Consider the following 26,061-nt stretch of genomic DNA (forward strand, 5'->3'; position numbering starts at 1 on the left):
GGGATGGGATCAGGTGGAGATGGGATCAGGTGGGGATGGGATCAGGTGGAGATGGTATCAGGTGGTGATGGGATCAGGTGGAGATGGGATGGGGTTGGGCAGATCAGGTTGTGGGGTTGGCACCGGTGAAGATGGGAACAGTCAGCATGCTTCGACTTTTGAACATAGCGAGGTTTGTCTCCTGGCTTATTAATGTTCTGTCACTTTGGGAAGAATGTGCTGTCTGCTGTTGGAATGTGTGTTCTCTCGGTGTCAGGCTTAGCTGTCTCAAGGTGACATCCGAGCTCTCTGTTTTGGCCTAGATCTTTCCTCTAGTTGCTCTTCCAGCTCTTTGAAGTGAGGTAGTGACGTCACTTGCTCTGTTTCCTGTTTCCCCCCTTTCGCCTTCTTTTGAGTTAAGTGGGTATTTTCCTGCGCAGCATTTTAATTCTCCTAATGAGTTTTCCGCCGCTTTTTTCTGGGTTGTTTTCTTAGTGGTTGCCCCTGTGCTTATTATATGCATTTCAGCATATTAAAATCTATTTTATGTTCTTACTAAATTACAGCGCAACACGGAAACGCTGCTTTTAAGTGGTTCTATTACTTTATCCCTCTTTCTGTAGTTATTGCTACACATATCACAACTACATGGTGGGGGGGGGGCAGGCTGTAATATTACTTTATCAACCTTGCCTCTCTAAAAGAGGCCGGGAGAGGAGATGGGTTATGTACCCATCTTTTGTCCTGTTATCCATCGGACGCACTGTGTCTGCTCCTCTGCGTTTGTCCCTGTGAGTCTGAACTGCCATCCGGCCTTGTCACCGTGTCCCAACACAGCTTTGTCACTCTCCCTCCCCTGTATGCCTCGGAAGCTTATTGTATTTCTATTTGTTATGGGCCTAATAATGCAGGCTCTATAAATGTCATTTGATATTATTGCTTTTTAACTCAATTGAGGGGGAAAAAAGAGGGCACACAACTCTATCGTTGCTGATAATTCCATAATTTATCAGCGCTGTTGTGTGTGTAGGTCTGTGTTTCTATGCGTGTGCGTGCATTTGTGCGCGTAGGTGTGTGTCTCTCTGTGCGTGTGTTTCTGTATGTCTGCATGCATGTGTCTTTGTGCCTGCACTGATGTGCATATCTGTGTGTGTCATCGCCTTTGGTGCCTGCGGCTGGTGAGGCAGGCCCTCTGAGCACATGCTCAGATGGGTGTTTATCTGGGAGTTCTGTCTCACCTTCATTTTACAAGGCAGTCATGCAGGGTGCAGATCCTTTCCCCTGGGGCACTTTGTGGCCCCTTGTTGCCTCTGTCTCTATGGCTGGCTCTGAAGTCTGCTCTTTATCCAGGCCCGGGAGCTGAAGGGCTCCCCCCCCCGCTTTTCACTTCCTTTCAGCCTTTGCACTCAGTCGTGTCCAGGCTGCCTCCCTCCCGCGTTCTCTGGCGTTCTTCCTGGACTTTATCAGCTGTTGAAGCGGATGCCACGGTGTCTTCAGACACCTGCTTCACTCTGCTCTCCTCTCTGGCACTCTCTGGTGCCTGCCCGAAGTCCTGTGGTGTCTCCGTTTCTCTGGGGACTCTGTTGGCTCCTGCTTCCTCTGATCTTCAAGTCATGAAGTTTTCGTGGTATTTGAGTCCTCTGACTCTTCCTCCTGCTGCTTGGCCCCTGCTGGCTCCTCTAGTGCAGTTTCCATTTCAGTGATTACACTTGTCGCTTCCAGAGTGCCCATTTGATCCTCGTTTCTTCTTTTTCATTTTTTTCAAAATTCCCATCTGCTCTCTGATACCCTGAAGAGACCTCGCCCGCCTGTCACACTCTGCTGGTGGCTTTAGTTAGTTCTTTCAGCATCTTCAATGACCTCGGCCCCCTCCCAGGCAGTTGCGCAGGCCACATTTTTCTCCAATTCTGTATGACTTTAGAAACTTTGCTGAGGGTCTGGTGTTTTGGGATGCGCTCGCTCAGGGCTCCAAGTGTCCACCTGTTGGCTGGCTCGCTGCTCTGTTGCTTGAACTGCTTGATGCTGGTCCTGGACTGGCCTTTCCTAGCAGGGCTTGGGAGAGCAGGGACAGAAGGAGGACAGTGTCCACCTGGTGTCATGCTGTTCTTTGTAGGTCTCTGGGAAGGGACAGTGGCCTCTGATCTGCAGAGCTCCTCTCTATCCTAAGAGTCAGTTGAGGTAGGACACAGATAGCTGCCACATCTGTATAGATGAGCACCCTTCGGACTAGGGTTGGAGGCGGGCAAGCAGCGTGGGCGTCAATGGCTTCCTTGGAATGGATCTTTTTAATGTAGAGCTGAGGTCTCGGGATTTTGGCTCTATCTCCCACAAATATCCTGCAGGCCTGGGCTGGGGAGCAAGAGAAGGGCTGAGCCTTGGCTGTGTCACCAGCCAGTTAAGCAGGTAAACCGCTCAAGTGTCCCTGGCCTCCCTATTCTTACATGCATTTTGTAGATGTCCGTGAGATTGTTTATCTCAATCTGCTGCACACACGTAGGAAAGTTTACAGGGACTTTGGAAGTTTCAAAAGTCCCATCCTTATCACCCGTAGTCTCACTGGGCCACGGCCTGTGCAGCGTCCTGGTCTTGGCTTGTTGGCTGTATTGACTTTTGCCCATCCCAAGGAGCCCCTGCCAGCACAGTTGGATCCGCTTCCTGCCAGTGTCGCCCAGAGGATGGGCACCCACCGCTTTCGCAATTGTTATAAAACACGGGCCAGGCATCAGGGACCTGCTGCTTATTTCTACTTCCCTTCAAATGGGTTTAATTTCCTCAGCCCTCATTATGCAAACAGCAGATTAACCATGTTTACTGTGTGCACTTCGCGTCATTTGTTTGAGACCGACGTGGAGGCGTTGACACTTGACACTTTCCTGGGGATTCCCAGGAGAGCCGAGAGCAGAGGATGTGGGTGGGTAGCTACCTCTTAATGCTGTAGGCCATGCAGCTGGTACCCACTGTCCCCATGGTTCCCACTCAGCGTGACTCCTTAGTTTATCACTGTTCCTGTTTAGCCTGACTGCTTACAGTTTCAGTATATGTATGGCACAGGCTGGGCGTCCCCTGCTCTCCATCCCTTCAGGGAGGCTGGTTCAAATGTGACCTGCTCCCTCAGGTCCCTTGATCGCCCTAGTTGGAGGGTGGTTCCTTCCTGTGACTTCTGACTTCAGTTAGGAAAGATCTAGAAGTAGACGTAGATGACTACCTACTGTAACTTACTAATTTCTTCATGGAAACTGGTCATTCTGGTAGAGAGGGCCAGGTGCTCGGGACTGATAGACACGGCTTGGGTGGATGTGTGAGTGGGTGTGTGGATAGGTGTGTGATGGGTGTGTGGGTGGATTGTGAGTGGGTGTGTCATGGGTGTGTGGGTGGGTTGTGAGTGGGTGTGTGAATAGGTGTGTCATGGGTGTATGAGTGGGTTGTGAGTGTGTGAATGAGTGTGTGCTGTGATGGGTGTGTGAGTGGGTTGTGAGTGTGTGAGTGGGTGTGTGGTGTGATGGGTGTGTGAGCGGATTGTGAATGGGTGTGCATTGGTGTGCGAGTGTGTGACAATCCACTCTATCCTGGAGGAATATTTTACTTGGTCTGCCAGTACTGGAGAAAAACGAGCTATTGGTCAATATTAAAACACCAAGGGACATTACTTACAATGGCAAAGTCCCTTTGAAAACCGAGGAGGCAGGGCATCCTGCTTCCCAGTGTGGCAGGACCTGGCATCTTCTGATGCCCACACATGTGGTCCTCACAGAACTCAGTCTGCAGCCCTGATACAAGCTCTCTACAAACAGAACTCCAGGCAGCTCTGACCCCCACAGCCTCCATCCATCTTCCCACCATCCTGCCTTTAATTAATTTCGTCAGGAGCCCGTGAACTGTGTCTTTCATCTTGCCAGGGCTAGGTTGGCTTCCGGCCTAAGTACAGTCAGTCTGCAGGCAGCAGGGTTTTTAGCCCCCAGCCCCTAATGAAGAAGGAATTGGAACTGGCCCAGAAGACCCGCCTGCAGGCAGAGACCCCAGGAAACATAGCCGCTTCCCCTCAGATCGCTCCCTGGCGGTGCTTCACCCTGCACATAACACAGCATTAGATTTGTAAAAGCTGAGGTGAGGCGGGGAGGCATGGAGTCAGTTACAGGTTTGCTGGCAGCCGCTCCCTGAGCTGGGGGACAGGGGTTTGTGGAAGTGAGGGGAACAGGTTGTGTCCCCAGGGAGACGAGGGACTGTGGTGCCTGCATTTTGATGGAGCCAGCTGGAATTTGATTACCAACTCAGCCCCGAGAGATGTCACGAGGTTTATTGTTCTCTATTGAACTTGATGTCTTCTGTGATTCCCACCATCATCTGGGGCGAGACCCCATCGAAGCCCGTTCCAGGCTTGCCTTCCTCTGCATTTTTATTTAGGATGCCAGCTCAGCCTCTGTGCAGTGGTGGGTTATTAATCAGGGCCTGCTGGGTGACGCTGTGGTAATAACCAGCTTCCTACCTTTGGCTGGTTTAAATGCTGTCCGTGTTAGGGTTATTACTGCTGTGATGAAACACCACTACCAAACATCAACTTGGGGAGGAAAGGGTTTATTTCATTCACAGGCCCATGTAACAGTTCCTCTTCAGAGACAGTGAGGACAGGCACTCAAGCAGGGCAGGAGCTGCGAGGCAGGAGCTGATGCAGAGGCCATGGAGGGGTGCTGCTTACTGGCTTGCTCCCCGTGGTTTGCTCAGTCTGCTTTCTTATAAAACCCAGGACCGCCAGCCCAGGGATGACACCACCCACCATTGGCTGGACCCCCCCCCCCGCAATCACTAATTAAGAAAATGCCTTACAGCTGGATCCTATGGCGTTCTCAACCGAGCCTCCCCTTGTTGACTCTAGCTGGTGCCAAGTTGTCTGAAAACTAGCCAAAACAAATGCCAAGCACTGGCTTGGGGTTTTTGAGACCAGTCCACCCTGAACAGTGCCAACGAGTAGGTCAAGAGCCTGGAGTCCAGAGGGGAGAGGTCACCACCAGAACCAGTGCTGGGAATTCAGTGCCGAACCTGTGAAAAGCACACGGCATTCCAGCCTGCCATGCAGAACAAGGTCGCAAGAGCCTCGCCGTGCAGAGTGCACGCTTGTCACAGGTGGAACAACAGCAATCTTGGAAAGGCGGCCTCAGAAATTTCTCGGGAGGTGTCCAAGCATTCCCCAGCAGTAGTTCCCCAGATATATCTGTCACCCCTACCAGGATCTTAGGAGGCCAAATCTAGGGATGGCATTAGGCCAGGCCCTCTGAAAGACCCCGGTGTTTCTGAGAGGAGCGCGTCTCAACCCAGGGAGACGATGTTTGCAGTGACAGGGCCAGAAGGACTCCAGACGGCCCACAAAAGAGTGGCACAAGTTTGCTGGGGTTTTGGGGAAGACAGTTTCGGATGAGACATTGGTGGGAGCAGCTGGGGAACCTGAGTCACCCAGGATGCTGTTTAGGACAGGGTTCAGTGTCACACACGAGGGCTTTACCGTTCATATGCATCTCATGAGGTCCTTGCCCCATTTGATTCCCATTTCATAAATGAGAGCATGGATGCTCAGAGAGGTCCAGCCGGTTCCCTGAGGTTGCACAGCAGGTTTGGGTGTGTCCTCAGGAAGGGAGCAAGGTGTCATTTGACCCCACGACCCAGGCTTCTTCCCTTTGTTGTCTTTTGTCTGTGTCTGCTGCCCTTGTTTTTCCGTCTGTGAACTTTTCTTTCTAATTTTGGACCCAAAGGACACATAATCAGATTCCCAAAGCAGGTCACATGGATGGAAGGAAGGGAGGAAGGAAGGAAGGAAGGAAGGAAGGGAGAGCGGTAAAGAGAAAGGGAGAGAGAGGGAAAGAGAGGGGTGGATGGGTGGATGAAGCCCCCAGGTTTTCCACCTCTCTGCTTGGCACTATCTCCTGAGCAATCTACCCACCCTCTTGCTGTCCCCTGGCTGGTCATCAGTCATGTGATGACATACAGTCATGACCTGGGACCAGGTCAATCATCCAAAGTACTGGAGGCAATGTTGCCATCTAGGGTGGACTGTGAGAGCCTGACGTAAGAGATGTGCCTTCCAGAGCCTGGGGATGCTGCATCATCGCTTGCCTCGGTGTCTTCTTGATGCTTGAGGCTGTGGCTGCATCCAGCGGGGAGCAGAGAGTCATCGCCAACATTTCCTCCAATCACCACGGAGAAGCGGCCCTCCTTGCCCAGCGGCACTTGCAGGGGAGGCTGAGGGTGACTCGGGTCCACAGCACTGCTTGTTTCCTGTGCTGGCCACTGCGTTCAGAGACTCCCTGATGTCTCATGTCTTTTTAAACTGGTTCTTGCCTCAGAGGCAAAGGATGTGTGGCAAACGTCTTAAAAGAAGAAGCTAGACTCCAAACCGCAATTTCTGATAGAGAGAATGGAGGCATGAATAGCTCCCTGTCTGCAGGGGGCACTAGAGAGCTGTGGGGCAGAGACACCGGACTCCTCTCACAAATCTGGGTGAAGCTGGAAAATAGTTTCCTCTAGGGCAGTGGTTCTCAGTCTTCCTAACGCTGCGACCCCTTAATGTAGCGCCTCACGTTGTGATGACCCCAATCATAAAATTATCTTTGTTGCTACTTCATAACTGTAATTTTGCTACTGTTATGAATTGTGATGTAAATATCTGATATGTGGCCCCTGTGAAAGGGTCATGTGACCCCCTTCCCCCCGCCCTCCCCCAGGTTGAGAACCACTTCTCTAGAGCCCTTTCTCCTTGGAGGGAACCAGTTCCTTTGGCTCTTTGGCCCCCTGCGGAGGAGGCAAAGGGACCAGATCCCCAGCCCGTGGAAATGCTGAGTAGGGGAAATGTTTGCAGACTTAGAGAGGCTCAGCCTGAAAGTTCACACGTGTTGGGGGAAGCGCAGTCATGTTTCAGAGTGAAACCCCACACCGTAGCTGAGCTGAAGAACGCTGAGCAACTTCCTCCTCGTGGGGGCTCACGTCTGGTCTGAATATATATAAATCCCCTGAACTTGCGAAGTGCAGGGAGCAGTCAGCTCGCTCTGGGCTGCCTGGCTCTGAGAGCAGTTTGACCCGGAGTTCTTGCTTGGCAGGGAGAAGGAATGCTCTGGGAATTGCTGGTCTAGATGTTTTTCTAGTTTGTTCTTAGACCTCGCTGAAGTTTTTGTTTTTAAAAACAAATCCGGCTCAAAGTGGCTTAGGCACAAAGGGAATTGAATTTTTCATATGGCCAAAAGAGGTCCATGGTAGTTACATTCGGGTCTTGATCCTCGAACTTGCACAGCACAAATTTGCCTTTGTTGATGTTCTCACTGGCAGTGCCTGAGCCTTCCTGAACTCCCCACTGTGCCAAGGTGGTTTCAAAGCCCCACCCTTCCCACCAATGTCCTTGCCCTCTCCCCAACGCCATGAGGAGAGAGTTCTTCTTTAAGGCAATCTTGCTTTTGAGTCCCCGCTGGAGTCTTATTGGTTTATCCAGGTCACATGTTCATCTTTCAATAAATCCTATGGCCATGGGGGGATTGATGGTCCCCTGTGACAGTCATGGGTCACAGGCCTGAGAGCCAGGAAGGGGCCAGTCTCTGGGCCCCATAGATGTGGAGCAGAATGGCTGGCTGGAGAGTTATGGGCTCAAACACTGGCAGCGTGGGAACTGTATATTTGATAGTCTAGTCCTAGATTATCAAGGTCCTGGTTCGCTTCCTTCTCCTGTGGCTATGGAGTGGTTTCTGTCCTCACACTCTCTTAGGGCAAGTGTCTTAGGTTTTATTGCTGTGAATAGGCACAATGACCACAGCAACTATTTCTTTTGGCTAGGCTTTCATTTATTCATTTATTTCTTAAAGATATAACAAAATAAGATATAGTAAGATAAAACAAAAACTATCACATTGAAGAAGGATAGGACACACCAAGAGAAGGCCCAAGAACCAGAGACCCACTCATTTTCACACCCAGGAATCCCATTAAAAATACTAAACTGGAAGTCATATATTTATAAAAATGATTTTACTTATTTATTTAATTAATTTTTTGAGATAGGATTTCTCTGTGTAACTGCCATGGCTGTCCTGAAACTAGCTCTTGTAGATCAGGCTGGCCTCAAACTCACAGAGATCTGCCTGCCTCTGCCTCCTGAGTGTTGGGACTAAAGGCATGCGCCACCACTGTCCACAAAGCAACTATTATAAAGAAAAACATTTAATTGGGGCTAACTTACAGTTTAAGATGTTTAGCCCTTATCATCACACGATAAGGGCCACTCCCTATAGGCCAAGCATTCAAACACACAAGTCTTTGGGGGCTATTCCTATTCAAACCATCCTAGGGAGCCAACCTGTGGAATGTAGGGTGTTCCACAGAGGCCCGAGCCTCTGCCTGCTGAATGCCCAGGACACACATCTGGTAACATACACAAAATGTCCTCAGCCACTCATACATGCTTCTTGTAAGTCAATTTGAGCTAGCTAGGAATTGTGGCTAAAACAGAGGTCACCAAGCGTCCCTTCTTGTCACCATGAACAACCCTGCCCCAAGCATTGGACTATGACAGACCCCTAGGCTCCTTGGTAGAATGCAAAGAAGGTGCTGTGTGGGTGAGACCATGTGTGACCTCTGGCTTAGCCTGTGAGCTCCTTGTGTCTAACAGCGCTCTGGGCCCAGTGCTCAGCCATAGTCTCCATGGCACATGCCAGCTATGAGCTGAACACACATGTCTGGGGACAGAAGGGATGGAAACATGCCACATGACACCTCCATCTCTCCGCAGGGTGCCCGCTCCTCATCTGCATCATCTCTGTGTCATCCTCTATGGACAGTTATGGGACAAGTGACAGGTGAGTGACCCTCTGTCCCCTGAACATGCCATATGATTGGTAGGCCTCCTGTAGAGGAGGATGCTGAAAGGTGCCCACAGTCTCAGATGCCCACATTCACCTGGGTGGAGAGTGAGCATCCGCTGGCTACCCCAAGCCTGTGTGTGTGTGTGTGTGTGTGTGTGTGTGTGTGTGTGTGTGTGCAGAATAGCAATCCTCTTATGCTCTTAGAACCAGCAATGGGAGCCAGGAGGTGGTGCCACACACCTTTAATCCCACCACTCAGGAAGCAGAGGTAGGAGGATTTCTGAGTTTGAGGCCAGCATGGTCTACAAAGCAAGTTCCAGGGCAGCCAGGACTACCCAGAGAAACCCTGTCTTGAAAATAAAAATAAAAACGAAAGCAAGCAAACAAAAAGCACCAACAAAAAAGAACCTCAATATGGATGTTACAATGTTCCAGGTTTCCTTTTCTTTTTGCATCTATTTATTCAGTGTGTGTGTGTGTGTGTGTGTGTGTGTCTGTGTCTGTGTAAATGTACTTGTATGCACATGCATATGTGCATGTACACACACGCCATGGCACACATGTGGAGGTCAGAGGGCACCCTTCGGAAGTCAGTCCCCTCCTTCCATGGCATGGATCCTGGGGTTCGGACTCAGGTTGTCAGGAGGCCTGACAGAAAGTGCTTTTACCCCCGATCCTTCTGGTGGGAATTTTTAATCCATGTGCTTCTTCCAGCTGCATGGCTCTAGTCACCTGTGAAGCCCATGTCTGTGACCTTCAGGCGTTTTTCGGGTGTTAGTGACTAGACAGCATCTGGCTGAGGGAATATGAGAATATGGAAATTAGCACAGTTGGAATGCACAGGCCGATGGGTCTTGTAACCCTCACTTGGCTGGGAGGTCTGGGCTGCCCTCTTTCCTGCTGTCTCGGTGGGTCCCAATTGTGTCATGAGGAAGGAGCATTAGTGTCCAGGATTGAGAAGATGACATTCCTAGACTCCACCCCAGCACTGGAAGGACACGGAACCCTGTGGGGAAGCCGGCCATCTTGCCTGAGTTAGGGGCCATGTCTCTGAGAACAGGTAGACTCCCACACCCTAGTCGCTGTACCCTGGCAAGTTTGAACAATTGCTGGGATGCACTGGAACTTCTCCTGTGCATGGGAATGTGTGTGTGTGTGCGTGTGTGCGTGTGCGTGTGTGCTGGGCATGTGACCAACCAGTTCCCTGAGCCCCACTGAAGGCGCCTCCCTGGCCAGCACTTGACTTGCTCTGCAAAGACCCAAGCCAATCCACGGTATGGCTTTTGTTTATTGTGCTAATGAAGCAGAAATCTACCCTGGGTTCAGGCTGAGCTCCCCAGAGGTGGCAGTCCTAGGCATCTAAGAAATCCTCTCCAAGGAAAAAACCCCTGAGGTCACCATTAAGCGTGGGTGTCTTGTTGTGCCTGGAGCCGATGAATTCTTTCACTGTGCTGCGGCCTGGCCCTGCCGTTGTAGTTGTTGAGGACCACTGGGGTGGAGGTGCCTCTGTGGAGGATGGACAAGGTTACCCAGGTAACTCTCTTCTCTCCACAGCTGCTGGCTGTCACTGGGGAGCGGTGCCATTTGGGCTTTTGTGGGCCCTGCCCTGCTTGTCATTGTGGTAAGTCCCCCCACTTCATGGGCAGAGTCAGGCAGGTCAGGGAAAGAGCCACATGGACTGTTACAGGACCCCTGAGAACACACCCCAAGAAATAGCATCAAACTGACATTTATCTTTTATACTTGCTTTCTCTTTGGGGAATTGGCTACCCATAGCCTCAGGAAAGCCCTGAGTTTGCAGCAACCCCAACAAGTCCTCAGTGTACCTCACTGAGCTCAGGCCCAGAGGCCTGCCCTGGCACCCCAAGGCTGGTACTCATGAGAACCCCGCATGTAAGTGGAGACTCACATTGTGAAGTGAAGGCAAGCGTCAGTGAGGACCGTCAGGGGCATAGGTACCGGTATCAGCCACATAGCTCAAAGCGGGACGCCAGCCCTTGGCTAAGGAGCTCTTTATCTTCCCTGTGGCTATTCTGTGTGGTAGGTGCCCCAGAGTTAGCGAGCAGTCATTCAGCATCCTTGTAACCATGGCTACCTCCTCCTGCTGACCCCAGTGCTTGTGTGCTGAGGCTCATGTCTGTTGGGATGTGGGAGTTCACAGAGCCAACTGAGTCATAGGGGTTGGGACACCATCACCACCCCTGCTTAGACTGAGTCATAACTGGGATCTGGAGCTTCTGCCCACCTCCCTGCTACCTTTGCATGGTGTTGTGTCCTTCATGGGTCCAGCATGGGCCGTTGCTGACCAATGCCGAAGGATACCCTTTATAGAGACACATTGGCCTTCAGTAGGTTGGTTTGCTACCCCAAGATGGGGTATCCCATTTCCATCTTGATAGCAGAGTGGTATGTGTGTGTGGGGGAAGATACACACACACATACACACACACACACACACACACACACACACACACACACACACACACACACATCGTCCTTACATCTCAGGTGACACCAGACTACACATCTCACCAGATAAAGGGTGGGGTGACCTCTGGGATATCTTGGAATGCATCTGAGGGCCACCCTCTTCCTCCATCTACACGCATACTTCAGGAAGGTCATAACCCCATCTCTCTCCTCTCCTTTTCCTGACTAGGACTCTGTGTGACCATCTCCATTCAGTGGCACTAGATGAAGTAGGTCCCTGTTAGTAAATTATAAAGGAAATTGAGGAAGATGCCAAACGGTTGGACCCGTTCTTCTTCATAGGAATTCCTCTGATGCCCTCGTGCTGATGGGCACAATGATGCCTCTCTTGGCTGGGGGTTTACAGAGGGCAGAGAATGAACTGGCATCACAGTACCCTTTGGGGCGGGGAAGCCGGGCACTGTCACTACACATGTGGCTGCTGCCAAACACGTGACCGTTGTAGTTCCTGACCTTTGTAGTTCCGGTGAGCTTGCTGTACCTTTTCCCACTGGAAGCTCTGCTCTGTGGGGTCCATAGGCCCCAGGGTCCTGGAAGTCATTTCCTCTGTTCTTGGGGGTGGGGCTGGGTGTGGAGGTGGACCATGCCAGCTTTGAAGTTATCAGCCGAGCTGGGTCCTGGCTGAGGTTTGGCCCAGGATCTATGTTTACAGGTCAGTTCCCTGAGGTGACTCCAAGGGCTTGGTTTCTATCCTAGGCAAACTTGCACAGCCTCTTGGGAAAAGGAGCCCAGAGGACCAGGAAGCGGTGATCCAGCAGGGAGGCTCCCAGGGTCTAGAAAGGCTCCCATTCAGTGTGGGAGTCATTTTCAAGGAGGGCTGTGAGGTCTAGACTAGGGACAAGGTGGAGCCCAGCTCCTCCAGGCTTGTCTGCAAAGAGCTCTGGCCTCCACATGGGGTGCTTCCCATTAGTGGCTCTCAGTGTAGAGACCACAACATTTTACAGTGTCATAGAGCTTCCCATGCCAGAGCTGTGCTGTGTCCAGGCCTACAGGAGGGCCAGCTGCCACTTTAAGTTGTTTTGGTGGCCTCATGGAGGCCTGGGCAAGAGGTTGGTACCAAGTCTTCCTGCTGTCTGGGGTTTATCAGGACCCCTCATCACGCCAGCCAAAATGTGAATGCATTTTTCAGTAGAGATTCCCACTCCTCCACACTCCCTCTAGGTTCAGGGGGCATCATCAGCGTGAAGGCACCTGTGGGTAGGATGAAGAAAGGGAGGGCTTGTGTTTGAGGTCTGGCTTCTTTTCTTTCACTGCGCATCTCTGCCTGTCCTGTCTCTGTAGACCAGGCTGGCCTTGAACTCACAGAGATCCTCCTGCCTCTTGCTCTCTGAGTGCTGGAATTAAAGGCATGCACCACCATTATCCGGCTGGGTCAGTCATTCTTAACCTCAGAAATGGAAGTCCTCAGTCATACCATGTGATGTTTAAAGCTTGTCCTGTCGGTGGGGGATTTAATGGCCTTCTCCCAGGGGCCCTCTAAGACCGTCAGAAAACACAGACATTTACATTATGATTCATGACAGAAACAAAATTACAGTTATGAAGTAGCAACGGAAATAATTTTTATGGTTAGGGGTCACCACATTGTGCGGAACTGTATTAATGGGTCACACATTAGGAAGGCTGAGAATCACTGCTCTAAGGGCTCCATGGTAAAGGACAGGGTTGGTTGCGTGCGACAGACATGACCACTCCTACTTTGAGGTCAGGCTCTGGGCCACAGCCGCACCCGCTGATTTACAATGTGTCTGCAGCTGTTCTGATTGCAGTGCCGAGACACTCTGCAGCAGACACCGCAGCCTTCAGAGCCCCAAGTATTTACAACCCAGCCCTTGGCAGAAAGAGGTAGCCAATCTCTGGTGTGAGGCACACCGTGGCCAGTCCTGCTGACTGCCAGGCCTCAGACTGGGTGCTGGGGTAAGAGGTGGAATAGCATTTTCATGCCCCGCCCCCTGCCCCCCTGAAGATGGAGTGGTTTGTGCCCTCCTGAGCCATGCCCTCATTCACCCAGTGGTTCTCTGCCTTACTTCCAAATGAAGGAAGCAAGTTTTGGATGTCAAGCGTGGCCTGACCCCATTTGTGTAAAAGCTCTCCATGGGCACTTATTCTCATGCAAGTGGGAAATGGCTGAGAAAATGTGGGACGGATACTCCCAAATGGCGGCTCCTTGGGGAGCAGTGTGGGACTACCTCCCCAAGCTTAGACTTTATATGCATTAAAAAAAACCCACCCTGCACGGCTGGCACAGTTTTCAAGATTTATTTTTATTATTTTAAATGTTGTGGATGTACGCATCTTTGCGCGGGTTTGTGCCCGTGAGTGTGAGTGCAGGAGCCCGTGGAGGCTGGAAGCACAGGATTCCTCAGAGCAGGAGTTACAGTCAGTTATGAGATCCCTGGTGTCGCTGCTGGGAACCAGCCTCAGGTCCTTTGCAAGAGCAGTGCATGCTCTTAACGGCAGAATCCCCTTTCCAGCCCAGGTTTTGGAGCTAGGGTTTCTCCGTGTGGCCCCGCTGTTCTGAGACTCCTTCTGTAGACCATGCTGGCCTTGAACCCAGAGATCCACCTGCCTCCCTAGTGTGGGGATTAAAAGGGTGCGCCCCCACCACCAGGCTGGTTTGCAAACTTCTCAAGTAGAGTCATTCTAGAAAGTAGGATATGTGTGTCAGAAGGTGTAGTTTTACTTGTTCTAGCGAGGGCTAGGCTGCAGGTGCGGGAGGTTGTGCACAGTAGCTGGCCACCGAGTCCTTGAGCTAAAGAGAAAAGCAGAACTGAGCCCCCAGCATCAGGACCCATCATCCCACTTAATGATGCTAAATGAAGCCCTGTCCAATGGACCAGAAGTTCCCCCAGGACTTCATCTGCTCAAGATCTTGCAAGAAAGTACCATAGACCAGGGGCTTGAATGAAGGAAATTATTCTCTTACTGTTCCAGAAGCCAGCTATCCGAAATCAAAAGCTCAGCAGGTCAGTTCCCCTGGTTCCCTCTCTCCTTGGCCATTTGCCTGTGGGAGGCCATAGCTCTGTTTGAGTACAACCCATACAAGTGACCTCAGTTTAATATATCACCTCTCTGAATGCCCCACCTCAAAACGCTGTGAAAGTCTGTGGTTATGCAGTAGAAGCTTGGCCACAAGGGAATGCAGGTTAGCTCAAGGAGCAAGGACACTACCGTCCCCCACGAAGAAGAGAGACTTCATGAAGAGAATGGGTATTGCAGACTGTGGCCCACGGTGGATTGGGCTGGTCCTGTCTCAACAAGAAGAGGAGGACGGTGCCTCCAGGTATAAGAAAGAGAAGGAGTCTGGTATTCAAAATCCTTGTCTTTCCCGAGAAGCCAAGTATAAACACACGAGTAGGTAGATGCAGATGCAGAGCTACAGGCCCATAGATCCTCAGATCCACAAGGCTATAGGCTCCTAGATCCACAGATCTACAGAGCTACAGGTTCATACGTATATAAATACACAGAGCTACAGACATAGATCTCCAGATCCATGGAGCTACAGGTCCAGATAGATAGATAGATAGATAGATAGATAGATAGATAGATAGATAGATAGATAGATAGATAGATAGATGACAGACAGAACTACAGGTCCATAGATTCATAGCTACAGACACAGAATTATAGGCACATAGATACATAAAGCTGTGGGCACATAGATCCATGATTACACAGAAATACAGGCACGTAGACACATTATAGACAAAGCTATAGGCACATATACAGAGCACATAAGTTCAGAGCCACATACAAGGCTGTGGCTTTAGAGTTCCCAGGCAGTCACAGACACAGGAATTCCGGGACACAGTGTAGCACTGGGAACACTATAAATTGTGTATATGTGTGCAGATGTGGATAGCTTCTTCTCCCTGTAAAACGCTGGTGCACATCCCAATGTTTTTCCACAAGGTCCTAGATGACCCTGAGCTGACAGAGCTGCAGAGCCTGGCCCACCCCCAGAGGCTTCACTTCACCTACCATGCTTCCTTTGTCCCCCAGAGGCAACCGTAATCTTTTCCTGGGTCATGTTGGCCTGTGATCGGCTTTAGGTTTGACTGCCTGGTGTGCAGTTTTCCTCTTCTATTCTGAAATACAGCTTGGAATTGGACCTTTATTATTTGCCCTCAATAGTTTGTCCTCATCCTGACTGGCCACGCAAATTGCTGCAAACCCCTGACAGTCACGTTACGCAGCATCTCAACCAAACCAGGCCTCCCTAATTCTGTTAGAATGTGGGCCAGAGTGAGCAGAATGGAGCCAAGAGGCCACCCTGTTTTGTAGTTCTGTGAAATTCTAGATTATGTTGTCTGTAAGCCACTAGCTTGAATTCCTACACAGACGCAGGGTCAGCCTCTCCCGGTGCCACAGCTGCCAGGATGGTCCTGGCACAGCAATAGATGTAAACCCACAGATGTGGATAAGTCGCTACAAATATGGTGGACCAGGTCCAAGGTCCTAGGCTGTGTGGAGGGCAGAAATCAAGAACAGAGAAACATAAAAAAAATAGAAATTGTGTTGAGTGGGGGATGGAGCAATATGAGCAGCCGTGCTGGTGCTGAAACACTGTGGTTCTTGAGCAGTTCGGTCAAAAAGCCCTGAAGTTACCACCTGTTACATTTGCCCATGTGTGAAACACTCTATCATGAGTTGGTGGCCCTGTTGGCAGCCTGGTTTAGAAGCAAGACTGGGAACATGAAGCTATACCTCTGGTCTTTGATCTGAGATCTGGAATGGAGCCTCCTTTTCTAGTGTCTGGAGAAGGTGCTGTGACTGTGAGCTCAAGTGACCTGCTGGTCATGATGCAGTTTCTCAACTCACATGAGGAGCTGGCTAGTATGACCTCTGACCTCACACAAGGTATCAGAATCTCTCCCACAGGCAGCATCCCAGTGGCCCGTCCCCAGACCCACTGCCACCCCCGAGTCACTAGGACCTAGCCCAGTTAAATAGCTTTGCGACCCCACCCCAGGGATGCTGTTGACGTGTTCACCGAAATGAGTTTCAAGTGATTTTACTTTTAATTTATAATTGTTCCAAATTAAAAAGTAGTCAGACAATATATGAAAAATATGAATATATGAACAATCTTTGCCCACGTCCACTCCTCCATCCCCCAGTATCAACTCTCTTCAAGGGAGCAGGCTTGATACTAGCTTCCCCATCACCAAGGGTTTTTTTCAGACTGGGTACCTCCGTCTGCATCTTTACCCTAGTAGTGTCTCCTTCAGGGGATACAGGGCCTTGGAACTGTAGGCAGGAAAAGGGACCATGACTATGTCACAGGTCTAACCTATAGAGAGCCCCGCAGGCCACATCTGTAGTCCACTGGTGCATAGCCAATTTGCTTCCAATCATCAGCCAACAGCCTTTGCAGGTGTGTGAGGTAGTTAAGCTATAAATTCCCAAACTGAAAGGGGCAGGCTGGCAGCATGCCAACGAGAAAGGGAATCGCTCTCCCCTCCCCCCGAATCAGGGGGGACAGCAGGAAGAATTGTGTTATTAGAAACCCAGCACCCCGGAAAGGAACTGAAAGGATACAAACAAAAAGGCATTTATTAATTGCTCTCCCCACCTAACCTACTGAATCTCAGGATGATCAGAAGGGTCCGTGACTTTGTGAGCTGGGGTTGTTCCCTCTCTGCTCTCTCTTGGGGACACAGTGGGTGCTCTGTAAGATATGGGGGCATACAGCCTGGGGCACTATGACTGAAGACAGCAGGATGCTTGCAGGTGTCAATGGCCCTAGTGGTCTGAGATGACGCCCCTGCCCCTTGAATCAGTCGCCACAAGTAGCTCCCTCCGACTTCTGTCGCTGTCCGACTTGGAGCACAAGTGAGTCTAAAAGCCAGCAGCCCACCACTCCCACTGCCTCTTCTTGCTCCTGTCAAATGCGGTTTTCTGGCCACTGTCATCAGTTGTGGGAAGGCTGGAGGGCAGCTGAATTACTGGACGCTGCGTGACACTGTGCTAGCTGGTTATGCATTAACCTTTCTCATCTTCTCCGACCTCGGGAGACTCTGTTGTTACCCAGGGCAACAAGGCACCAGGGGAAAGTGACGGTTAAGCTTTTGTTCATGTCTGACGGTTAGCATAAGCAAGAGTCTAGACAGGACAGGCGAGGTACCCACGGTGCCTCATTTTCCCGGCGGAGCACAGACCCAGAATTGTCTCTGCTGAAAACCTTTAACAAAAGGCTCCCGATGACGGATGGGAGCCGGGAGGAGGCAGAGGGAGAGGGTTGCAGTGGAAAAGTACCAGCTGGAATCCGAGAGGGGAAAGCATCCCAAGTCCCCCCAAATCAGAGGGTTCAGAGGGGTCTCAGAATGGACTGGGACACAGTCACCTTGGCTACGGATGCAGGCATGTTGCTACAAGGCTGTGGGGGTCAGAGGTCTTGACTGCAGGCCTCTCCAGGTGTGCCTGATCTGGCAGTGCACAAGGCTGGACAGGCTAACAGCGTCCCTGGGAGGCCTGATTGCAAAAGCTCTGTCAGCTCTAAGGTCATGAGCCTGGAGCTGGCTTCCTAATGACCATGAAGATTTTAGCACTTAAGGGAACGGGCTCTGGCTACAAGTGTGGCTCTCCCAACCCACTGGAGGTCCCTCAAGCAGAAAGAGACTGTGAGTCATTCCCCCGGCTAGTCACACCATGCCCCTTAGCAGTTAAGATTCAAGAGAGCTGCCAGGAGGGGAGGAGCTGGGTTAGAGCAGAGACCCCTTACTGCTGGCCCAGCATGGGAGCCACCCAGCATGTCCCATGTCCCCACCCTGGAGCAGAGGCAGTGCTGGGTACAGATGACACTCCCTACTGCTGTGGCTTTCAAACATCACATGGTATGTGCGTGGTGAGAGCCAGCTGCCATGTAAGGGCTGGACAAATGAGGTATCTACTCTTTCCCCGGTCAGTTTGCCCCAGCCAATCTTTCTCACTTCATGGGAAGCAGAGATTCCCAAGACCCACAGAGGTGTCCAGGGTCAGACGGAGTGAGCAAGCATGAGATGAGCTCTGACTGACTCATTTGACCCCAAAGGTCAACCTCATGCTTCCTGCCATGATGCTTGCGGGACAGGCTTAGGTGGCATCTGTCCTGCTGAAAGCCCAGAGAATTGCCTTGAACCTGTCCCAGCTGTGTGTTCCCTGTTGGTGGAGGAGTGGCTACCGTGGGGTATGTCCCTGTGTCCTGTGGGTGGACCCTGCCTCTCATTGTCTCCCTCTCTCTCCTCTCTCGCAGGTCAACATTGTCATTTTGGTAGCTGTGACGAGGGTCATCTCCCACGTCAGCACCGACAACTACAAGATACACGGGGACCCTAGTGCCTTCAAGTAAGTTGACCCCGAGTGTCCACACCCCACTGCACTGCCCATGGGTGCCACTTGAGGCTTTAGGAGGGACAAGGTTGCTTCCCGGGACCAGCATCTGAGTCTTCGTCTGGCTCTGCATTCTCAAGACCTGCATGGCCAGTCTTGGTTGGTTTGGGTCCTTATTGCACTCCTTACTCCTGGTGACTCAAGATGAGATCTTAATGCAGCCGTATGAATATGTCCTCTGGGGGCTTCTCCAGTCAGAATCAGAGACAGCTAGAGGGAGGGGAAATGAAGATTCTGGAGATGGAAATTTGACTTCTAGTTCCAGCAGCAATGGGCCTCTCTGCTCTTCACTTCCTTCACAGCGGAAAGAGTCTATCAGGGCCCTCTTCTTGGGATGCCATGTGAGGGAACATTCTAGAAAGCCGTGTTTCACACTCACTGGGCTACCACTAAAGGAGAAGGAGTCTTTGGAAGTACCACACCTCTCATGGACCTGACATGCCAATTGAGGTTGCCTGGGTTCCTGGTGTTTATCTACTGGGGCCTGCCAATGGCAAACATCAGAAATACCTACAGCAACTGGATGGGGCAGGAGACACAGTGACCACAAAGTCCTGAGCCTATAAGATACCCCATACATGTAGATACATCCTCCTGGGCTCAGTTCCCATTCTTTGAACGGGCTTCATGCCTAAATCCATACTCCTCCCTCCGATCAGAGGTAGAACAGCAGTGGCCAGTGTCCTCTTTGGGAGAGTGTCTTCCTTCCTGTTTGTTGTGTGTGTGTGGCGGGGAGGATACTATGGTGATCATGGCTAGGCCTTGTGCCCAGTGGAATGGGATTCACTCCTGGGACTCATGAACCCAAGACTCATAGTCCTCCTTGACCATAGGGAACTGTCAGCATCCTGAACCCTAAGGATCACGGCTGAGAGCCCCTCACAGGTGGTTTGGGAGCTCCTGCAATAACAGCTGGGGTGCCAGGCTACTGGTATCCTGTAAGCCACTTTAAAAATAGTGTATTGAGCAAAAAACAAACAAACAAACAAAACCATGAACAGGCAACAGCAAATCAATGAGATAATTATTCTAAACCCCATAAATTAACTTGACAAGTGGCAGCTCTCTTGGGCTTTTCCCGCCTCTGGAACCTTCTAGGCTGTGCCTGAATGAGGAAGCACATTCAGGAGCATCAGGAGCACTTCCTGTCCACTTTCCTCTGAGGGGTAGGGGATCCTGGGTCTGTTCCCTGCCCACTGTGGCCTGACCAGGACGGGGGCTGTTCTTTCTCACTCCACCTTCAGGCCTAAGGCCTTCAGTGGTCAGGGTCACCATCCTTACCCAGCTTTCATACCCAGCCTAGGTTTTTGCTCCTATCTTAACCTGGCCCCTGTAGTACCAAGGTTGGCACTGTGTCCAGGACATATGCAATCCTACCACCCCCATTCTACCCACCATCTCTCCCAGAGCTCAGCTGGGAGGTCGCTTCACCCCTACATCTCACTGCAGAAGCACCACCAAGTGCTGGCCCTATCTGGGCTCCAGGGTCTTCAGGTATAAGTGTACTCTGGGAAGGCAGATTGGCATTTGCAGAGCTAAAATGACAAGCACCATGCCGTCAAGTGTCCACAGACAACCCAATCTCATTCCCCACTGAGTCATTTCTTCTCCCTGCAGACTTGGCACCCCAAGGCCCTCCTGGTCTAGTCTACCTGCCCACTGCTAACATGAATGCCACCTCCCTTGTTCCAGGTTGACAGCCAAAGCTGTTGCTGTGTTGCTACCCATCCTGGGAACCTCATGGGTATTTGGAGTGCTTGCTGTCAGTGACCGGGCCCTGGTCTTCCAATACATGTTTGCTGTGCTCAACTCCTTGCAGGTAAGGGAAGCCTGCAGGCCAATAGGTTGGCAGCATGGTCTGCTCCCATCATCCCTGTCAGGTGTGAACACCAAGGTGCAGCTAAGGCAATCAGGTGTCCTCTGCTTGGAATTGGGGTGGTGATAAGGGTCTTAGGCTGAATTGAGCCATCTGGAAATTTCCCCTTTTCTGGGACTTCAAGCCTTAGGCTCCAGGTCACAGCAAACCCCATACAGTGACCTGTGCTCATGTCACCATCAGAATTGAGTGTTGGGGGGACCTTGTGTCATGCGTGGCTCTGACGCTCTCTCCCCTTCCTTCCCAGGGCCTTTTCATCTTCCTTTTTCACTGTCTCCTAAACTCAGAGGTACGTCTATCCCACCCTGTCACAGCTCCAAGTGGCTTCTCACTTCCATGAGGGCACAGAGAAGGGCAGTGTTGTCTAGGGTGATACAACCTTTGTCAGGCCCTCCTTAGGAACCACTGACTCTGATGTTGATACTGTACCAACTTTGATGCCCTGCCCTTGTGTGGGGTGCTTGGGGCTCAGGACAGAGTAAGTCTCTAGAGGCTGTTGGCAACGACCCCTGAGAATTTGCTATACCAACCTCTGGAGTTCCCACTAAGGCTCCTTCTTCTGCCTTTGAAGGTGAGAGCTGCCTTCAAGCACAAGACCAAGGTGTGGTCCCTCACGAGCAGCTCTGGCCGTACCACAAGCACAAAGCCCTTCAGTTCTGATATCGTGAGTACAATGCTTCAGGTCTTCCTGAGCCCCTTCCCTGGCTTTACTAAACCAGTTCCAAATGCCTTCCTCCACCCCCTCACCATCCTCAGGTTAAACCCTGAACCAGCAAACCTGGACATCAACCTGGCTGCAAGCCTGCTTTGCAGACAGACATAGTCTCTGCTTAACGCAGGATGCATGCTACTTGCAAGCCATTGTTTAAATGCAGAGCTCCACCCATTGCACCCTCTTCTTCAGGCCCCTGGAAGGGTTGTAGATGCAGTCCACTTCTCTGCCATTTACTAACCCCTTGCAGTTCTCAATCTCCCTAATGCTGCGACCCTTTAATGCAGTTCCTCATGTTGTGACCACCCCCACAGCTATTAAATTATTTTCATTGCTGCTTTGTAACTGTAATTTTGCTATGGTTATGAGCCATAATGTAAATATCGGATATGCAGGTATCTGATAGGCAACCTCGAGACCCACAGGTTGAGAACCACTGCTCTAGGGTTTCCTCCTTGGATGGCAGTAGGTAAAAGTGTCACTGACTTATGGCCAAACTCCCACCTCAGCCATTTGCCTAATGGCCATTGTCTGTCCACTTCAGGGGAATAAACAACTCAAGAGAGCAAAGATGAAGCTTAGCTTTGTCTAACAGCCCCACCCCCACATACACACACACACACACACACACACACACACACACACACACACGTTTGGCATGTATGGCATGTTCCATGAAGAGAGTGCACCTGGCTGACTGGTAATGAGCAAAGAACCTGGTCTTGGTGGGCTAGGAACCTGCATGGGTTTGGTCTGGACTCTTTGGGTGTTCAGAGCCTGTGTCTCAGAAGTGGGACCCCAGATCCTCACATGGTCCCTGACCCAAAGCTTTTTGTAGTCACATGGAATGAACTCTATCTCTTGAAATTATCTTCACACCTCCCTTTGTGTTTTGTAGGTCAACGGGACCCGGCCAGGCACGGCATCTACAAAGTTAAGCCCATGGGACAAGAGCAGCCATTCTGCCCACCGTGTGGACCTATCCGCTGTGTGATCAGGCTGGCTGCCACTCAAAACGAGTGCCTTCCCCGTAGCAGAGAAAAATGCACACCCTGCCTCCATCATGGGTCCCTTTCCTTGCTGCCTCGGCCTGGGTTTACAGCCCCAAGCTATGACTGTGCAGAGTGTCTCCCTAGCACTGCAAGTTGACTCAGGGGGGTGTGGCCAACGATTATGTGGCCCTTCTTCCCTGATGCAGTAGGCACTTCTGTCCTCTGTGGACCCCAGAGCACAAAGTAGTCTTTGGTGACACCTAAGTGTAAACCTCCCTTGTTACCCTGTGCACAGAGCACCGCACCAGCAAGGCTGTGGTAAATGAGGCCTAAGGATGCAGCTGCAAGAGGGCATAGCCTCAGCCAGGACTCGGAGTCCTGAGGGATATTTCAGCCCCTGTGTGTCTCCAAAGGGTCAACAGAGGTAGCAGGGTTATGTGGGGGAATGAGGCCAGCACCAATTGGAATGAACATCTTCATGTAAGGGGCCACTAATTGGGCCACCTCTCACCTTAGCAGTTCTGGGGTCTCTGCCTTTGCCTGTCTGGAGTCACCCACTCTCCTGTGTATGGAGTCTTGTGAAGACAGCCTAACGGAGCCACTGCTTAGGAACTGACTCAGCCTATTTCTAGCAAGCTGTGCCTCGCTGGACCTAAAGTCAGTCTTAAAAAGCCTTTTCAGACACAAGGCTCCCTACTGTCCCCTGCCCCCTCCAGGGCTGAGACCCCATGCTGGGCATCCACCTGCATCAGCATCTCCTGGTTTTCTGCGGGTGCAGCTATCCCTGTGGACTGCTTTCCCTGCTGGATGTCCCTCATGTCACACATCAGACCAACCACACTGCAGAAACTGATTTCTTCCCATTAGTGACGGCACCAAGTCTCCACCGCTAGGCAGGGTGGCCACTGGAGGCATGACTTAGCCCTGAGAGGTGCAGTCACTGTGACAACTGCTTGTCAACAAGATCCTCGTGTGGGTGGGGATCACGGAGAATAATGGAACAGGCTGTGAGGTCCAACTAGCCTAAATTGTCTTAGGATAGGAACCTAAGTGTCTGTGACATGCACAGCCCAGAGGACCAGTCTGGCCCTGATACTGGAAAACCCTCACTTCCCATGACATCCCTGAGCTCCTACCTACCCCCTCCCCCGCCCACTTTCTTGCCTTTAGTTTCCACTCAGTTCTATGGATCTTTTTGGCTTAAATTGTTTCCTTTTCTTTTTTCCACTGTAATGAAATAGAGCCAGGGCCTGGCATAGCTAGGCAAGCACTCCACACTGAGCCACACCCAGCCCCTAAGTGACAGCCCCCATGCAGGCATCTCTTCCAGAAGCCATGAGGCTATAAGACTCGAATTTGTGCTGTCCAAGCCAGGACTTAAATCTATCAGCCACCTGGGTCCCTGTGACCCTCCTGCAGCCCCTTTGGCCATGCTGAGACTCTGTGCTTGGTGACAAGTCCCTCCTATAGAATGTGTGTGGTCACTGCTCAGCATCTCACTACTCCTCAAACCAGACACCAGTGACCCAGCGTCCGACCTGCCCTGCTGAGCTCCCAGTAGTGAGAACACTGTATCCCTGCCACGTGTGCTGGGCTTCCACTGAGGCAAGGCAGGCCAGGGCTGGCTTTACTTCCCATAGGATGCTCAGTTTCTGGCTTTTTGGTAATACTCGCTCTCACGTAGCTGATATATCGAGAGAAGTGAAGAGCAGACCCTATCTCGGCTTCCCGTTCCCAGTGAGTGAGAGAGCGCAGTTTATTTATAGACTACCGACTTTGGCTTCTGCAATCATTTATTATCTGTGTGTAATTTGGCCCCACATAAATTAGAAAGAATGGTGTGTGTGAGAAGTTACGGCAGAGGGGAGATGATGAGTTGCTGCTATCGTGAAGACATGTTGCGATTTTGATGAAATAAACTCTTAATGTCCTTAACTAGAGTGTCGGGCTTCGCAATCTGTGCTTAGTGGCACCTGAACATGACGCTGTCTCAAAAGCCCCAGCGCCTACTGTATACCCGGTATATTCCAGCCCAGGGGTCTGTACCCAGGGGTGGGTGGGAGCACCCCAGGGCAGATGGCAGGCTCGGGAAGGAAGGGAACCACAGAGGGAGCTGTCTGGCTTGGGTCTTTCTAGACTGTTTGCTGTAGTAGACAGTCCTTCCAAATGCATTTCCCTCACTGGCTGCAACCTGCTGCTTCTTTATTCTGCTAAAATTAGCTCTTGGTGGCAGGGGAAGGTTTGGGCTAATGCTGGAGAGTTTGGTTGATGTGCAGCCTAGCAGGTATTTGATTTCATGAGCCTCGCTTACAGTAGGTCCAGCCCTTCTCATTGGCCGGTGGGTTGTGACTTACAGTCCTAGTAAGAGATAAAAAGCAACAGTGATTGTCAAACTATAACAATGTCAGGAGAGGCGTGACTCTGATATTTCTCTTAATGCACTATGCTTGTGTTTTCTTCCTGGGAGGATGGGAGGTGGCACAGTGCCTGTGAGACAGATGAGATGTACCGATGACCTGAGCATCATAGTGTAGCATTAGCCTCCTAGATAAGCCTGATTTGAACCAATCATTGTTGATCTCATGACCAAGGCTACTGAGTGATTGGCAGGTAGAAGCCAATATGGCATGGATGTGACAGACCAACAAGCAGGGGGCATGTACAGTGTGGATGCTGTACACTAATGGGTCAATCCTATATGTAGTGGGGCATGTGCTAGATGGACGGGCAGGAAGCATCACGTGGTGCAGATGCTTCCAGCTAACAGGCAGGAGGCATGCATGACATGGACACACTAGACAGATGGAAGATCCACATTCCAGGTGGATAGAACAGAACAGCATTGAGATTTTATGGCAGCCCTCAGAAGGGCATGCAGTTTAAAAAAAATTAATTATTTATTTCTGGGGTCTTTTTCATTTCACACTTTTAGACTGTGGTAGACCACAGGCAGCAGAAACTGCAAAAGACAAAACTCAATAAGGTAAGGCTGCTGCCATGCTACCGTAGCTGAACGGTTAGTTCTTAAATCAATTTAGAACCAAAACAGCGCTTTATCTTACCTTCCCCTATTTCTTCTCGGCTGTTCCACTCCCAGGGCTCTGTTCGTCACGTTAACTAGGATTTATATCTGATCTAATCACTCTGCTTTCTGAAGAAACTCACCGTGTCCTGCCAGGAAGCTCTGCTGAGTATCCATCCCCTGGCCGCTTGTCTGAGATAGAGTTAATTTTCTTCATAGGATGATTTTGCTAGAATTATGTAATTCAACACGGGTGTGTTTTCCTCTTTCAATTGCTCGGCTATCACCCCCCCCCCCCATCTTCCTGAGCAGAGTTGGTAGGAAGTTCCCTGGAATGCTATTCTTGCTGCTTTGTGGGTAATCTGGGCTCCCACTCCCAACTAAGGAGAAATTTACCTGGGCTTTGCACAATTTTAATGGTGCGTCTTGGTTGACTTTCTGAGTGTGTGTGTGTGTGTCTGTGTTTGCGTGTATGTGTTGCTCCATGTAGGCTTCCTGCATGCATAGTTGGTGTGTTGGGAAGCTCTCAGTCATTACCGTTGACCTTATTCATTTTAATTGAAAACATCCTATGATTAAAAGATTTTCATGTCTCTGGGTCTTTCACCTGTGTATATGTCTGTGCACCATGTGTCTACAATACCCAAGGAGGCCAGAAGAGGGCATCAGTCTCCTGGAGCTAGAGTTACAGATGGTACATGTGGGTGCTGGAGATGCTACCCCAGTACTCTGCCAGAACAGGAAGTTCTCTTGAGCAATGAGCCGTCTCTCTAGCTCCTGTCTTT

General features: G+C 50.9%; 1 protein-coding gene across 1 annotated transcript in view; it reads left to right on the forward strand.

Annotated features, from left to right (window-relative positions):
• Adgrd1 (adhesion G protein-coupled receptor D1) overlaps positions 1–24,143 on the forward strand; it is a 116,736-nt gene extending 92,593 nt beyond the window's left edge. Inside the window, exons 19-25 of the mRNA XM_026783480.1 lie at positions 8,738–8,804; positions 10,365–10,431; positions 18,538–18,629; positions 20,367–20,493; positions 20,798–20,839; positions 21,122–21,214; positions 22,161–24,143. Coding sequence (XP_026639281.1) covers positions 8,738–8,804; positions 10,365–10,431; positions 18,538–18,629; positions 20,367–20,493; positions 20,798–20,839; positions 21,122–21,214; positions 22,161–22,256 — 584 coding nt within the window. The 3' untranslated portion in view covers positions 22,257–24,143. The remainder of the gene's footprint in view (positions 1–8,737; positions 8,805–10,364; positions 10,432–18,537; positions 18,630–20,366; positions 20,494–20,797; positions 20,840–21,121; positions 21,215–22,160) is intronic.
• Positions 24,144–26,061: the final 1,918 nt, after the last annotated feature.

Source organism: Microtus ochrogaster, chromosome 2 (genome assembly GCF_000317375.1).
Source record: "Microtus ochrogaster isolate Prairie Vole_2 chromosome 2, MicOch1.0, whole genome shotgun sequence".
Classification (NCBI taxonomy): domain Eukaryota; kingdom Metazoa; phylum Chordata; class Mammalia; order Rodentia; family Cricetidae; genus Microtus; species Microtus ochrogaster.